The following is a 15152-nucleotide window of genomic DNA, read 5'->3' as shown; positions in this document are numbered from 1 at the left end:
ATATTAAAATTTTACCAGTTGTCCCAATAATGTCCTTTATAGCCTTTTTTTTTTTTTAGTCCATATCTGAGATCTAATCTCAGAGCACATGTTGCAATTTGTTGTCCAGTATTTTGTCCCTTTTAATCTGGAATAGTTCTTTGGCCTTTCTTTGTCTTTCATGATCTTGACAGTTTTTGAAGAGTCCAGGCCACTTTTTGTAGCGTTCCTTAGTTTGAATCTGTCTTACATTTTCCATGGTTAGGTTCAGATTATGCATTTTTGGCAGGAATACTGCAAAAGTGATGTCATGTCCTTCTCAGGATGTCGTATTAGGAGGCACGTGATGTCAGCTTGTCCTGTTCTCGGTGCTGGTTAGCTCTGATTACTTGTTCTAAGGTTTTGTTCACTGGGTTAATCCACTGTAAAGTTGCCATCTTCCCCTTTGTAATTAGTAAGTAATTTGTAAGGAGCTGCTTTGAAACTATGTAAATATCCTGTTCCTCCTCAAAGGCTCACCCACTGGTTTTAGTATGTGTTGATAATTCTTGGCAGAATCAATGACTGTGATGGCTGTAAAATGGTGATTTTCTAATTCCATCATTCCTTCTCTATTGTTAGTCTGGGGAGAGAGAGGGCTTTCCCTTCCCTTCTCTCCCATTTAATTATTTATGTCAGGGTGACTCATGGGTTCTTATTTAATTCCATAAATATTCTATCTGATGCTCAAATTGTCCCAAATTTAGCCCGTCAGAACACCTTCACACTGGTTCCTGTGTCCTTTTAACATGTCCCAGTCAGTTTTTGAGTACTTCCCCGCTTTTTGTGACAATACACTCCAGGCTCATCTTATATTTCTCCTGCCCCAGCCGCGGAATAAACCATTTCTCCAAGGAGTCTTGGTTCCTTTTATTGGAGAAGGAAAAATGTTTGCTTCCCTGTCAAGGGTGTTCTACTCAAGACCATCTCATCTCAGAAGAAGCTGGTCAGCTCTCCTCCCCGGAACCCTCCAGGCAGGTCCACCTAGAATGAACGGGCCTCCGTCTCATCCCACAGTGTGGTGCCCACTGCTGTTTACCTGGTTTGGAAAGAAGGCTGCTGGGGGGTCAGGGGGCCCAACGCGATGGGTCAGTGGTTGCCTCTGTGTGAGAACCCAAGGAAAGATAGCCCTTTGTACCCTTCATCACAGTTCAAAGTAGTGATGGGTTTTGTTTTTTTTTAAAAAAAAAAAGGTGGACTTGGGCATCCAAAAACCTCATAAGACTGAAGCTAGGTACTAGAGTTATACACGTGTTTGGGTATAATACGGCTCACTCAGCAGCCCAAAGCTGTTTATGGCATGTGATTCATAGTGGCATAAAAAGCAAGGCCCGTTTCAGACAGACATGCTTGAAATAGACCTTTCTCTATTGCATCCCATCACCTGTGGTCATGTATTTATTTGTCAGCTTTGGTGACAAAGCACTTCAAGTTGTCCCCAACCCCAGGGGCTGTCACCTATTGCTCTTTCAGTTAGACTTACTCCTCCTTACTGGGCAGGCAGATAAATTCTCGGTATTGATTGCAAGTTCCATTCTGAGAGTAATTAGGAAGAAAAGCACAACGTAGCAGCGCCTCTCCTGGGACACTGTTGAGTGGGGGTGGGAGGCTGCTTGTTATAAGGAGTCCAAACTCATCTGTTGCGTAAGGGCGCCATGTGCTCATAAGCTTGGGGATCCAAATGGGGTTTGTGGACTGCCTTTCTCTATTTCCCTCCTCCTCTGCGTTTAGCCCAAGAGCTAGAATATCTTTGTCACTGTGGTCAGGGGTTGGCTCTGGCAGTAGCAGCCCAGGTAGGAGACTAGGAGGCTGGCTAATCCCCCGAGCTGGCATGAGACACATGCCTCTGGCTCTGATTGGGTCGGATTCTACTAATTTCAGGTTAAGAGTATGCAGACCTGAGATTAAAGCTGTGAAGTAAAGCAGCTTGCGACCTGAGGAGTCATCAGGTCCTGTCCAGGCGGACAGGTGACTGGTGTGGACGTGGGGAAGAAGAGCTGCTGGTCTGTGTGCGGAGGCACAGGGCGTGTCCCCCCGGCGTGTCCCACACCCGGAGCAGCCCGGCCGCTCTAGTGCTGGTCAGCAGGGCATGGCACGGTGCCCTTCGTGGGGATGAGGGGCCCGCTGTCAGTCAGAGCGGTGGTGAGGGGCACGGGCTGGCACCTGCTCGGGGTGTGGGCCCCCCCAGGGCTGCTTTCATAGTCGTCAGCCCCACAGGGAAGGGAGGGCACGGGAGCCCCGTGGCAGGACAGGGACAGGTCTGGCATCTGGCAGGGTCCGGTTGTCAGCAGAGAGGCGACGAAGACGCTGGAGAGCTGAGCCTCAGAGCTTCCCGTGACTGTGGCTGCTTCTGAGCAGAGGCTCCTGGTCCGCCTGCGCCTGACGGTGTGTCTCCTTGCAGGCACCCCCGAGCTAAGCGCAGCGGAGCGGAAGGAGCTGGAGAGCAAGCTGAAGGAGCGGGAGGACTTTCTCCTTCCCATATACCGCCAGGTGGCCGTGCAGTTTGCTGACTTGCACGACACACCGGGCCGGATGCAGGAGAAGGGTGTTATCAACGTAAGTACGGTGGTCGCCGCTTCTCCTGACTTGTCAGAGACCCGCCGCCAGCCCGTGTGTGTCTCGTGCCCACGGGCTCCCATGCAGGGAGCTTTCGGGGCTGCATTAAAACAGCAGGTGCAGATCAAACCGTGTTCAGTTCTTCTGGCGAGACTTGTCCCTTTTTCTGTGCCCACTACCATCCTCAAACAGCTTATGAGGTAGGTTCCCGGGGACTCCTCAGGAGGCAGGCTCCATTTTGCTGGCGAGAAACTGACTCCCAGGCACTCCACGGGGGACAGCTTCCCCGGGGTCCTCAGGCAGTGGGTTACCCCAGTGTCAAGGTCCCGGCAGCGGCTAGTTCACACTTGACCTGCGTGCGAGCTGTCTGAACCGCCTGCTCAAAAGCAGCCCCGTGCTCTCTGTTACCCGGGAGTCTGAGCCCTGCACCCCCGAACATCTCAGCTCCGTGTGGGCCGAGCGATGGCCAGGCCCCTCCCTGTGCAGTGCTGCGGTTGGTGGGGCGTGGGGCTGCGCTCTGAACTGGGCAGCCGCCTACAGGGGCTGGGCTGGTGGCCACTCTAGTCTCTGAGGGGCTCGCTGGAGGGTAGGGTTTGTGCCCGTGGAGTCCCCTCTGGGCACCGAGCTGGGGCGACTAAGCTTATTGTTGTCTGGGTGTAGGACATCCTGGATTGGAAGACATCCCGTACCTTCTTCTACTGGAGGCTGAGGCGTCTCTTGCTGGAGGACCTGGTCAAGAAGAAAATTCACAACGCCAACCCCGAGCTGACCGACGGCCAGATCCAGGCCATGTTAAGGCGCTGGTTTGTGGAAGTGGAAGGGACAGTGAAGGTAGGTGGCCCCCTGGAGGAGCCTTCACATCCTGCTCCTCACCCGCCGCCCGCCCGCCCCTGGCACCGCAAGAAGCCTTGTTGTCTAAGAATCCCCGGGCCTCGGGAGTGGAAGGAAGGGAGATATGGGCCTCGGCCTGTGTCCTCCCCACAGTAATATGTCCTGAGGGCTTGTGAGAGGAGGTGGTAGGGCGTTCTTTGCAGCTCATTCCATCATTCAGCAAACCTTTCTGAATGCTTCCTGTACACCAGACAGTGAAGGAGGCAGGCATATGCTCCTGTCCTCGCAGAGCTCGCCACCAAGGCAGGGAGACAGATTCGTCAAGGGGTCATGTACAACAGTGAGGCCAACGTCAAACATGGCAGGTCCAGGGCATCGTAGAGCACAGAGAAGGGCCACCGGACCCGCTGTGTGGGAAGGGAGGGCAGAGTCTGGGAAGACTTCTAGAAGTAATGTCTCAGCAGAGACCTGAAAACATAGTAGGAGTGAACCAGAGGAAAAGGTTGGATTAAGAGACAGGAGGAATGTTCCAGGCAGAAGGAACCGCATGTTCCAAGCCTGACAGCAAGAGTACCGTGCACCCGAGGCACTGCAGGAATTTCAGGATGGCTCAGAGCCCGGGATGGTGTAGGGCCAGGAGAGCCACGTGGAGGGGCTGGGACTTTGTCCTGAGGCCTGGGAAGCCACTGAGAATTTGAAGCGGCAGAGGGACATACTGTGATGCGTGCTGTAGAGAGACGGCTCAGGGGCTGCGAGGAGGGTGCGCTGAGGGGGCACGAGCAGGAGCCTAACGGGAGGGGATGGTGATCCAGGCGGCAGACGCTGTGACTCCAGCTGAAGGTCTTCTGATTGCAAATCTGAGCTGGAAGGAAACGTCCACCCTGCAGGAAACTACGGATCCGCCATCTCCTGGGGGTGATCTCACGGGGAAGGCGCACACCTCGGAGCAGCGCCCGCTGAGATGGTGTCCCTAGTGCTCCTCCCCGGGGCTGAGGCCAGGACAGCCAGGCACCAGCATTTGCTTCTGGAATCCTGGGCTACATGAGACAGTCCATGGGAGGATGGGAAGGAAAAGGTGGGATTTTATTTCTATTTTTACTAAGAAAAAGAAAGAAATCAACCTTTATTCATAGTTAGTATCTGGATTTAATCATATACATCATATATACATTTTATCAGAATATGGATAGTATGTGCTGGAAATACACGTGTCTCTTTTCCTGATGGCTATGTGATCGAAAACAGTTGCTGATTGCCGGCTTAGAGAATTGCTGGAGGGCCGGATGGAGGGCACACCCGCCTCCTCCTGGGAAGTGTTGCTTGAGGTCTCTGCTGACTGTTCCCGGGAAGGAACCCCAAGATTTGCTATAAGTTTTAAAGTCAGTGAGTCGGGTTGCTTCTAAGATTCACCTCTGTGTTAGGTCTACCCGTTTCTTTATGACCGAAAAGCTTCCTTGGATAAATATTTCAGATGTGCAGCCTCATGCGACATGTGGTTCAGGTTAAGGTCAGTCTTTGGCATCATAATTGAGTGAGACAATTCTGTCAGTGGCCACTGGCAGCTTGCAGCGGAAGTTGGCATTGAAAGTCACGCAAGTGTAAAATAAGAGGCTGTTCTCCAGTTAGGAGCGGCCAGCCAGGTAAACGGACTCTGCGTGTGCGGCCAGGAGAGGCCCGCACACCTTCCTCCGCCATTAGTCACTAACGGACGGGCACGGCCTCAGTGGGCACAAGGATGCGGGGAAGGACGGCTCCCCTCTGAGCGTGAAGCCAGCGCACAGGCCCTTCAGTTGTGCCTTAACATCCCACTCCCAGGGGACAGCGTGTCTGGAGAAGCAGGTCATCGCCATCTTGTCGACGGAGAAAACAGTCACCTGTGTGCACAGACTCCTGGCTGGAGATCAAGTGCAGAAGACAGCCTGGCCCCATGGCTCAGGAGGGGAGGCCAGAGGCTCTGGGACCCAAACGTACCCAAGAACGAGGCCGTCTCCCCTGCCCCCCATCTACAGAAGAGAGCGCCCCCCTGAGCGCTCAGTCCAGGAGGACAGTCGAGGGGAGAGACGAAGGGCAGGTGGTCCCACGATGTGGCTTTGAAACCTCCTTCTGGATTCTGCGGGCTCAGCAGGACCCGGTTTCGTGTGGGGCTGGTGATAAAGTCTGCAGCGCCCTTGAGAGAAGAGTGTTGCCGTGTTCAAAAGCCGCGTGGCTGCCTCTGAGGGACCAAGTCTGCGCGGTGCTCGGGGACGGCCTTTCAAACCCCAAACTGGCGCCTTTCCTCGATTCTTCAGTCAGGGATGGATATCGTACACTGTCTCTCGCAAGGTCTAAACCCTGGCTTTGCCTCAAGAAGTGACCCTCTGGTTCTTACTGTGGTTACTGGTAGGGAAAGACAGTGATAGGCATCTGTTAGCCGTGCTGTGTGTTTTCTTCATAGTTTTTTTTTTTTTTTTTAATCTTAATCCTGAAAAAAGAGATTCACACTGTGATGTTATATAACTGAGCAGTACAATTCTTTTGTTTCCCTTAGAGGAGTCTGTTACCATGAGTTATGGGATTCTGTTTGAGTCCACAGGGACAGACCCGTTGTAGGGGACAGGGTTTATGGTTCACAGTTTCACTGCAGGCAGAAGAGAAGCATCACCAGAGCTCCCTGAAAACACAGCGAGAGCTTAGGTTTAAACTGGGTCATAGGAACAAGGCACACATCTGTTTCACGGGCACGTTTCTTCTCCTGATTCTTAGATCCATAGTTTAAGGTATGCAGTTTTTCAGACAAGCTGATTTTCCCCCCAGGCCCAAATTGAGAAGAAATTAGAAATTGAGAAGAATGTGGAAATTGAGAAGAATGTGGTATTTGGAATCTCACACTTTTTGGATCCCAGCTTTACAATTTACTGGCTTAGACATACTTAAGCCTCCCTTTCCTCATGTGTAAAAATAGGGATGTTTATTTCACGAGGTTTATTGCGTTTTAAAGGACATCGTAAGTGTCGGGCACCATGTCTGGCGCTCAGTTTCCTCCTCCCTCAGCGCAGCACGTTAGAAGGTGGGCTGAGAGTTTCAGTGCAGCTGAAATGGTCTTGGTGGGAGCCATGTGCCCAGTAGATTCTCAGTCGGTGTTCTCTGACTTGGCGTGCTCTAATTTATCCATGATCTAGGATGCCACAGTGAACCTTTACTGTCCAGGAAGCTACCCATTCACTCTTTTTTAAATTTTTATTTTTTGGCTGCGTTGGGTCTTCGTTGCTGAGCATGGGCTTTCTCTAGTTGCAGCGAGCGGGGGCTACTCTTCGTTGCAGTGTGCATGCTTCTCATTGCAGTGGCTTCTCGTTGCAGAGCACGGGCTCTAGTCATGCAGGCTTCAGTAGTTGTGGCATGAGGGCTCAGCAGTTGTGGCTCAGAGGCTCGAGCGCAGGCTCAGTAGTTGCAGCGCACGGGCTTAGTTTCTCTGCGGCATGTGGGATCTTCCCAGACCAGGGCTCGAACCTGTGTCCCCTGCATTGGCAGGCGGATTCTTAACCACGGCGCCAACGGGGAAGTCCCAGCCCATTCATTCTTAGTCTGGATTTCCAAATGAGATGAATCGTCAGTGGAGGCCCTTGTGAGGAAGGTAGAGGAAAAAGCACCATTGATAGGGTTGTTTGACTTCCACTCTCCTCAAGCTTCCCGTGGACAAGTCTTATGCACCAAACTTCTGATCTAGGGCCAAGGAGCGAAAAGGTGAGGCAGAACCTGGGCAGCATGCCTTGGGCCTGGGGCTGAGGCTGGAGTGGCTATCAGGAGATGGGGCCAGCAGGCCACCCCAGCCCACATGGCTGTTTGCTACTGTCTGCCAAAGCATCAGAAAACATCACTTTGCTGAGGTATCTCCAGGCAGCTCACAAGGTGACTTATCTGCAGGGCATGGTAATCGCGGCTCACATCCATCAGCCTGTGCCCTGGTCACCCCCAGGCCCTGCTGTACCATTGAGTAAGGAGGGCTTAACAGCAAATCCGATACATTAGAAAGGAAACTTTCCAAACAGGTCATTTAGATTTTGTGAGATAGACTGACTACTACATACAATTAGTGAGCTAAGTAGTGCCAGGGATACTGACCCACTGACGCAGAGCGGGATATAGTGCCAGCTGAACACGTACTGTAAGGCCACTGTTGTGACGTTTAATTATTGATATTTTATTGGTATTATAATGTTCTGACTGGGATGAATGCAGGCAGGTGACATAGGGGCCCAGGCCTGTCATGAGGTTAGCACCCAGCATGTCACACGTGGTTAAAATCCATGGTGGGAATAATCAGCCACGTTCTCATAAATTTAAGGAGGGAAATGTAAACAGCATAGGGTTGCTCGTCCTTCTAGCCGGAATGATGATTCCTACAGCTCCGTTCCTGGAGGGCGAACGAGGAACTGCAGACTCGCTGACCCTCATGGGGGAAGCACGCTCACACAGTAGAGGAAACCCTCCCAGGTCTGTTGCAAAAAACCTGTGGTGCCGCGGCGCCTGCATTTGTTGATTCTTGCTAAAAACGCTGTTGGCTGGGATTGCGACCCCATGGCCTTCGTGTGCTCTGTGCTGTGGTCAAAACTTGACCAGGGTTTGACTTGGTGGTCATCACCCAGTCGTATTGAGTGAACAGCAAATCTTTCATATAAGGGGCCTATATTTTCAAAAACTTGGAATGTGCTGCTTTAATTCCATCTGGGAACTTTTTCAATGTTTAATTTAAATACCTAGTGTATTCTGGCTACAGGAGGGGACAGCAGAAGAGTTTTCTCTGGAGGGCAGCTGGCTTTCCAGTGCAGTGTCTGAGCATCGTTAGAAGCAGGCATCTCGTTAGCTAATACATTACACCAATCAAGGCGAGTTATCTTAAGCCACAATTAATCTGCTCCCTGGCATATGTTGATAGGAAAGCATCATGCTGTTTCTTAATTAAAAGCAAACGGATTAAAAATGATTAATAAGAGTATTAAATATTCTCTTAAACTAAAGGCTTTGGGATTCTTGGGTAAATCTAGTTTTTTTTTTCCAAGAAGCACGCATTGTTTTCTTTTTTCCTCACCCCAAATCCTCATAAGTAAAGGCATGTGCAGAAGTCCAGATTACCATGATGGAGATGGAAATGTCGGAGTTCAGGGGCAGTGCTTAGGAGTGCAGGCGCACCCATCCACGTGTGGGGTGGGCAGGAGCTGGCACGTGGGAGCTAAGACAGCCACACTGTGGGAAACACCACCACCGCCACCCTTGTCAGTAGAGATTGATGTGCAAAACGCTTGCGTTCAGCCTCGAAGGTGCTGGGCAGGACGCGCAGCACGGAGAGGTGGGAAGGCCCCCTCAGCTTCGCACTGTCCGGGCCGCACCACCCTGACCAGGAGAGCTGATCTTTTTGTCAGTGATTACAAACAGATGGACAAATTTGGAGCAAGAAAAAGAACTGGACAAAAGAACTAGAAAAGGCACGTTGCTGATCCTTAATCCTGGGGCTCCTTAATCCTTCAACTGTGAAGGACTCCTTAAGGGTTGTTAGAAACGTGGACGTCAGTTACAGGACATGTAATAAACAAGCAGCACCGGGAACTCGCTGGCCAAGGTGGAGATGGGGAAGTGAGAGTCTGAAAAGAAACCATTATTTTGAAAGGCCCGAAGTAGAACCTTAGGAAACAGCACAGCGCCCGGTCTCCTCCTGCGTGACGACTCTGGCGGGCACTGAGAACGCAGCTCCGTGCTTTGCAGGCCCTGGGGTCCCAGCCGTGGCTCGGGCGCCTCTGCTGGAATCCAGGCTTCCTGAGCCACCTGCCGAGCTCCCTAACGCACCCACCTATTAAATTACAGCGCCAAACTCATTGGCATTCTGACTTTGACTCGGTTAGTGATAACAGAGGAGGACAGCGCACCTTTAAATGACGAGCTTTGTGTTTAATTACCCAAACAAAATGACATAAATATGAATGAGCCCTAATGGCGGTACTTGGTTTTCCGGAAACCATTAACAAAACGATTCCTAAATGATTTGTAAAGAAAATGAGCGGAGACGAGAGCCAGGAGAAGGCTATTAGGTTTCTAACACACTCCTGAATTATTATGTAGTCAACTACCTGGGAAATGCTCAGCTAAATGATCTTGAAAGGAGGAGGTGAGAGGTGGTTTGTTGAGACTTTCAGGGTGATGGACATCCTGACCCTTCGGAAAACTCTCACAGAAAGCGAACTGGGGTTTAGGTTTCCGACCCGCGGCAGGACTCCCCTCACCTCTGGCCTCCTCCAGCTCTATGGCAGGAGGCCTCCACAGCCAGGCTGCTCACCTGCCACACACCCTGCTGGGACTACAGACTTAAATTTAGGAATCGTGACTCAGTTCCTCAAGAAGCACACATTTCATTTTAGAAACACCAGGTAAACAGCATTTCCCTCTCAGTCTGCACTTTACTAAACAATCGGTCAGGGGACTAAATTCCCGTAGCCTTTGTGGAACAGGTAGGGGGACGGGACCAGCGTCCGTGTGAGCACGGATGCCTCTGGGGGGCCCAGGTGGACACTTCAAAAGCAGGGCAGGGAAGACGAGGAAGGCTCCTGCCTTGAGGCCTGCTTCCTCCTCCTGCAAAGCCAACAGTAATGGAGAGCTGGGAACGGCTTCTTTACGTTGAGTAAGCTTTTGCAGTGCACTTTCTAGATGTAGACTAGTCAGGGTGTCCAGCCTGGCCTGGGCCCTGGTGTCCAAGCAGGCGTCGTCTGTTGGCAGGCCTATGTTTGGGACAACAACAAGGATCTGGTGGAATGGCTGGAGAAGCAGCTGGCAGAGGAAGATGGCGCTCGCTCGGTAATAGAGGAGAACATCAAGTATATCAGCAGAGACTACGTCCTCAAGCAGATCCGCAGGTGAGAGCCGCGGGGGCAGGTGGGGGTGCTCCTGGGTAGAAGTGGGGCTCACTTCTCGGGGATGAGCGGCTCAAGGACAAACGGTGAGGTGATGATGCCTCATAGTCTTTGTGTCCCTTTCTGTTTGAGACGGCTGTGGTTGACCCACAGATCGGAGGAGCCCTGAAGCGCAGTTCTTGCTCAGCTGCTGGTCCCCAGGGGCACTTAGTAACGAAGGCTTAGTTCATTGTGCCCAGCTATTCGCTCCAAATGCAGATACTCAAACCGGATGAATGATTCTGTGAGGAAAAGCTGATTGCATCATAGTTTCCTGGGAAACTACCTCCTCCCCTCCCCCAGCCAAGAGTTAGTTGTGTTCTAGAGGCTTCCGTCTTCTCCACAGGCTGGGTGGTGGAGGCTGCTGGGGACATTTTTAAAACTTTTTATTTGGACACATTTCATTTACAGAAAAACTGCAAAACTGAAAACAGTACAGAGAACAAATCTGTACCCAAATGTGCCTGGTATTTACATCTTACCCTTTTTGATATATCATCTGTGTGTGTGCTTACTCTTTTATATAAGAGTAAGCATACGCATGTGTGTGTGTGTGCGCGCGCGCGCGTGTGTATATTTCTTTTTCTGAACCATTTAAGGGTAAGTTACATATGTCATGGCCCATCATGGCCCTTTACCCCCAAATAGTTCAGCATGCCTTTGCTAATAGGGATATTCTCTTACATAACCAGAGTAAAATGATTAATTTTTATAAGTTGAACATTTTATCTAAACCACCATTTGCAGACCATTGCTCATTCTGAGTTTGTCTGATGTTACCTCACGATTAGATTCAGGCTGTGCATTTGCAGCCAGAATATTACATCCGTGACGATTTGGCCTTCACAGGGTACCGTATCTGGAGGCACGTGATGTCATCTGCCTGTCCCAGTGTTAGTTTCCATCACCTGACCAAGCTGTTACTCAGCTTCTCCACTGTGTAATTCCTGATTTTCCCATCCCCCTCGAACCTAATAAGCAGTCTGAGGAGAGACACTCCAAGGCCATGCAGATTCCTGCTCATCAGAATTTCCACCTAGATTTAGCATCCAGGGATGATTCTTGCCTGATCCAGTCTTTTTTTTTTTAATTTATTAATTTATTTTTATTTTTGGTTGCGTTGGGTCTTTGTTGCTGCACGCAGGCTTTCTCTAGTTGTGGCGAGCAGGGACTACTTTTGGTTGCGGTGCGCGGGCTTCTCGTTGCGGTGGCTTCTCTTGTGGAGCCCGGACTCTAGGCGCACGGGCTTCAGTAGTTGTGGCATGCGGACTCTAGAGCACAGGCTCAGTAGTTGTGGCGCACGGGCTTAGTTGCTCTGCGGCATGTGGGATCTTCCCGGACCAGGGCTCGAACCCGTGTCCCCCGCGTTGGCAGGCAGATTCTCAGCTACTGTGCCACCAGGTAAGTCCCTGATCCAGTCTTTACAGTGAGGTTGCAAAATGACAGTGTTCCAACTCCTCTGCACAATCACATCTCACCACCCCAATTCTCCTGTAAGCAAAAGTCCTCTCTCCTCCTCCATTTATTATATATTTGTTATTGGTGTAGACTAGTGAATGTCTTTTTTCAATGATTTGTAATTCATTATTTTGATGCCCCAAATGTCCCAGATTTAGCCAGTGGGAGCACCTTCAGGCTGGGTCCACTATCTTTGTGACATGACCCCATCGGGGTTTTGGTTTTTGCTTTTTGAGGTTACTTCCTCACTTTCTGACATAACAAAATGTTTTGGGTTCGTGTGGTATCTTGCTACTGGGGACATTATTCACGTAGGAAAATGAATCAGGTGAGGAAGGAACTGCAGGGTCCGCAGTGGACTCTGGGAGCAGGTTTCTTGGGCAGTTCTGAAGCTACCCCGATCTAGGCACTGCTGCCTCTCTCTCATCCTCACTGTCCCGAATCTTCCCCTCCAGCTTGGTACAGGCCAATCCAGAGGTTGCCATGGATTCCATCGTCCACATGACCCAGCACATCTCGCCCACTCAGCGAGCAGAAGTCGTTCGGATCCTCTCCACAATGGACTCCCCGTCAACGTAGGAAGAGCTTCCTGCCCACCCCTGCCCTGCCTCCGGAGAAAAGGGCTAGAGCTGCCTTTCACACCTGAAGCCGCTGTAATTAGAAGGCACACGAGACCAGCACTGGGATCAAAGTGGCATTTTGCTTCCCCTCGATGTTTTCAGGTTACGCATGACATACTGGGACGTAGGGTCACAAGCCCCCACTCCAGCCCACCAGTCACACCTACCCCGTTCAGTATTTATTATTACCCTGGCTGTGACGGCAGTCCTCTCTCCCTGCCCAGGACCGAAGAAGGCAATGACGGGTACAAGCACCTACCAAGAGGTCTTACCACACGCCAGCAGGGCCACCCTCCTGTCCTGACCGCCCCTTGGTCTGGCCCCGGGAAGTGGGAGCTGTTGCCAGGCAGTCAGCAGCCCGCGCTCGCCCCTGGCCCTGTGAGCCTGCAGCCACCGGCAGCAGAGGAGGGCCCGGGCTGAGGCCATAGGCCCAGCACCAGGCGGGGGAGAGGAGGAAGCCTCGGGTCTGTTGCTTCTTACCCCACACTCAGCCCAGTCCGCACCAGGCACCCAGTTTCATCACACCAAGGTACTGCTTGTGAAGAAAAATTAGAGCATGAAATCTGCAAGCTCCATGGAACTCAAAGATGAGGGCAAAACCGCGACCCAAGAAGCAGAGAAAGCAGAGACCCAATCACTGTCGTCGATTTAGGGGCCTCGCCCTGGGGCTCCCTTCTCAGAACAAGCGCAGAGACGGTTGACCCACTGCCCCGTGTGCCGCTGCTCGGCTAGCTGAGATGCCCGGGGGCCCCACTGGCAGTACCGTAGCCCGAGTGGGCAGAGGAGGACCCAGGGGAGCTGCCCTTCCCGTCACTGATGGAAAGTAGTCACCATGCGACAGCGAGAGCGGGCCAGCCAGTCTCTCTTTTTAGGACGCGGGAGGTTGTTACTGTTAAGCCTGGAGCTTTGATAGTTACAGGAGGTTAACGGTGCCTACAGGGCCATCGTCTCTGTTTCTGGGGCCACTCTTCTAGCAGCTGACACTCTTACTTACTTTGGGTCTCGTCTCTTCCTTGAATGTACACAGGCACAGCCGGTCTCCCCACAGCCACGGAAAGGAGCCCTGGTGACATCAGTGCTCTCGGCGCTGGGAACTGGCCTTCCCCGCTTTGGGGAGGCTTCCAGGGAACACAGAATCCATGTGACCTTAAGGTTATCCACAACCCCATCATGGTGCTGCTGTCTTCCAGGCCCACGGGTCCCTCCCCGGCCTCCTCATGGGTGATGGAGAGTTTATTTTCAACAACCAGTTTATTCAAGGAGAGAGCTTACTGATCCCCCCCGTCAGTGTTCCTAAAGCAAGAGTGGCAGGTGATCAGGGCTGGGGTAGCGTCCGGCTACCCCAGTGCAGCATCCGGTTCCTACAGTGCAGCTAATTGCATTTAGCAGCATTTGTCACTGATGACCAAGGGGGAAATCACTAAGACGTCTGAGAAGCAGCAGTATGAACACTTCCGTACGAGCTACGGTTCTGAGCCTTAACCCTACAGTTCACGCACAAGAAAGAGCTCCACTCCTCTCCTCGGGAACTGTTTGTGCAGATGGGCACCGTGCGGCTGGATGGGTTGCCACCTGCCCCCAGGAGCCTGGAGCCTCGGCCCGGCTGCCCTGCTGCGGGGGTTCGGCGCCATCCAAGCCAGGAAGGGCGGGAGAAGGTGGGGAACAATCTTCAGTCCAGGAAGCACGTCCACTGTTGCTGGTGTTCGCTTACCCAGTAAGCGTGGATTCACCTTTGAGCAGATAATTCCTCTACACTTTTTACAATAAATAAACTTCCACACACCTGCAGGTGGTGTGGAGTCCTATGCTTGCCCTGGCGGGTGACACTTGTTTACCTCCCCCCAGCCCCCAACAAAATTATGACACATTAAAGGAATACATTTAGTCTCTAGAACTTGGCCATGCTCACCACCCCCCATCCCCAGGGCGCCCCACTTTAGGTCTTACCTGGACAGGGCCCTTTCCTATGGAGAAGTCAGGAAGAGACACAGCCCATCACACACACGAGGTCACCAAGGCAGGAGGAGGGTGAGCGATGTATCAGCTGAGACTCGCCTGAGCTAGGATCCCCATGTTGTCCGCTCACTTCGGTCACAAAGCAGCCTTCACTTGTCTTACTGAGCATTCGACGTACGCACAGCCTGATGAGCAAGGAGCTTCAGTCAAATGTATTCTTTTCATGTTTTGTTAAAATAAACCTCCACGTTTGTAGATGAGTCACTGTGTGTCACTTCAGCCCACGCCCAGCACCTCACTCTGGTTCCACTCTGAGTAGGGGAGCTTTGTGAGGGTGAGACCTGCCCCTGCCGAAAGTAGAGCCAGTGTAAGGACCGTGGTGCACGGTGCTTCTGCAAACGATGCCATTCCCAGCCTGGGCAGTTTTCGGGTCCACATACCCTTGATGGGCTGGGCAGTTTCATGGGTCTTGAAGTGAACAGGAAGGTATGAACCTCTGGGTTTGCATGATTTGTGGCATTTTCCGGGTCAAGTGAATAGCAAACCATTTTCAGAGACCACTTCGCGCCCCCTTTATGGAGAGGTTTTAGATCCTCTGAATAATTTAGCTACTTCATGGCTTTTGAACGCTAACTTTGGGCACAAAAAGGCACTGGGGGCAGTCAACCCTCTGCCTCAGTTTCTATGAATCCATATGGTTGAAGCAGGAATAACATCTGCAAAGAAAGGCTCGGGCCACAAGAGAGGAGGGAGGGGAAGCACCGGCCTCTGCTGACTATTAAACTTGGTGCTGTGTCCG

General features: G+C 51.8%; 1 protein-coding gene across 7 annotated transcripts in view; it reads left to right on the top strand.

The window, feature by feature from the left end:
- The window catches only part of ACACA (acetyl-CoA carboxylase alpha), a 272316-nt gene extending 257708 nt beyond the window's left edge, over positions 1-14608 (top strand). For all 7 annotated transcript variants that reach the window (XM_067717545.1, XM_067717544.1, XM_067717547.1 and 4 more), the window contains 4 exons: positions 2420-2574; positions 3235-3405; positions 10147-10283; positions 12233-14608. In XM_067717545.1, the coding sequence (XP_067573646.1) occupies positions 2420-2574; positions 3235-3405; positions 10147-10283; positions 12233-12356 (587 nt within the window). In that variant the 3' untranslated portion in view covers positions 12357-14608. The remainder of the gene's footprint in view (positions 1-2419; positions 2575-3234; positions 3406-10146; positions 10284-12232) is intronic.
- Positions 14609-15152: the final 544 nt, after the last annotated feature.

The sequence above is a fragment of the Pseudorca crassidens genome, chromosome 19 (assembly GCF_039906515.1).
Source record: "Pseudorca crassidens isolate mPseCra1 chromosome 19, mPseCra1.hap1, whole genome shotgun sequence".
NCBI classification, from domain to species: domain Eukaryota; kingdom Metazoa; phylum Chordata; class Mammalia; order Artiodactyla; family Delphinidae; genus Pseudorca; species Pseudorca crassidens.
This window is presented reverse-complemented; position numbering and strand designations above follow the sequence as displayed.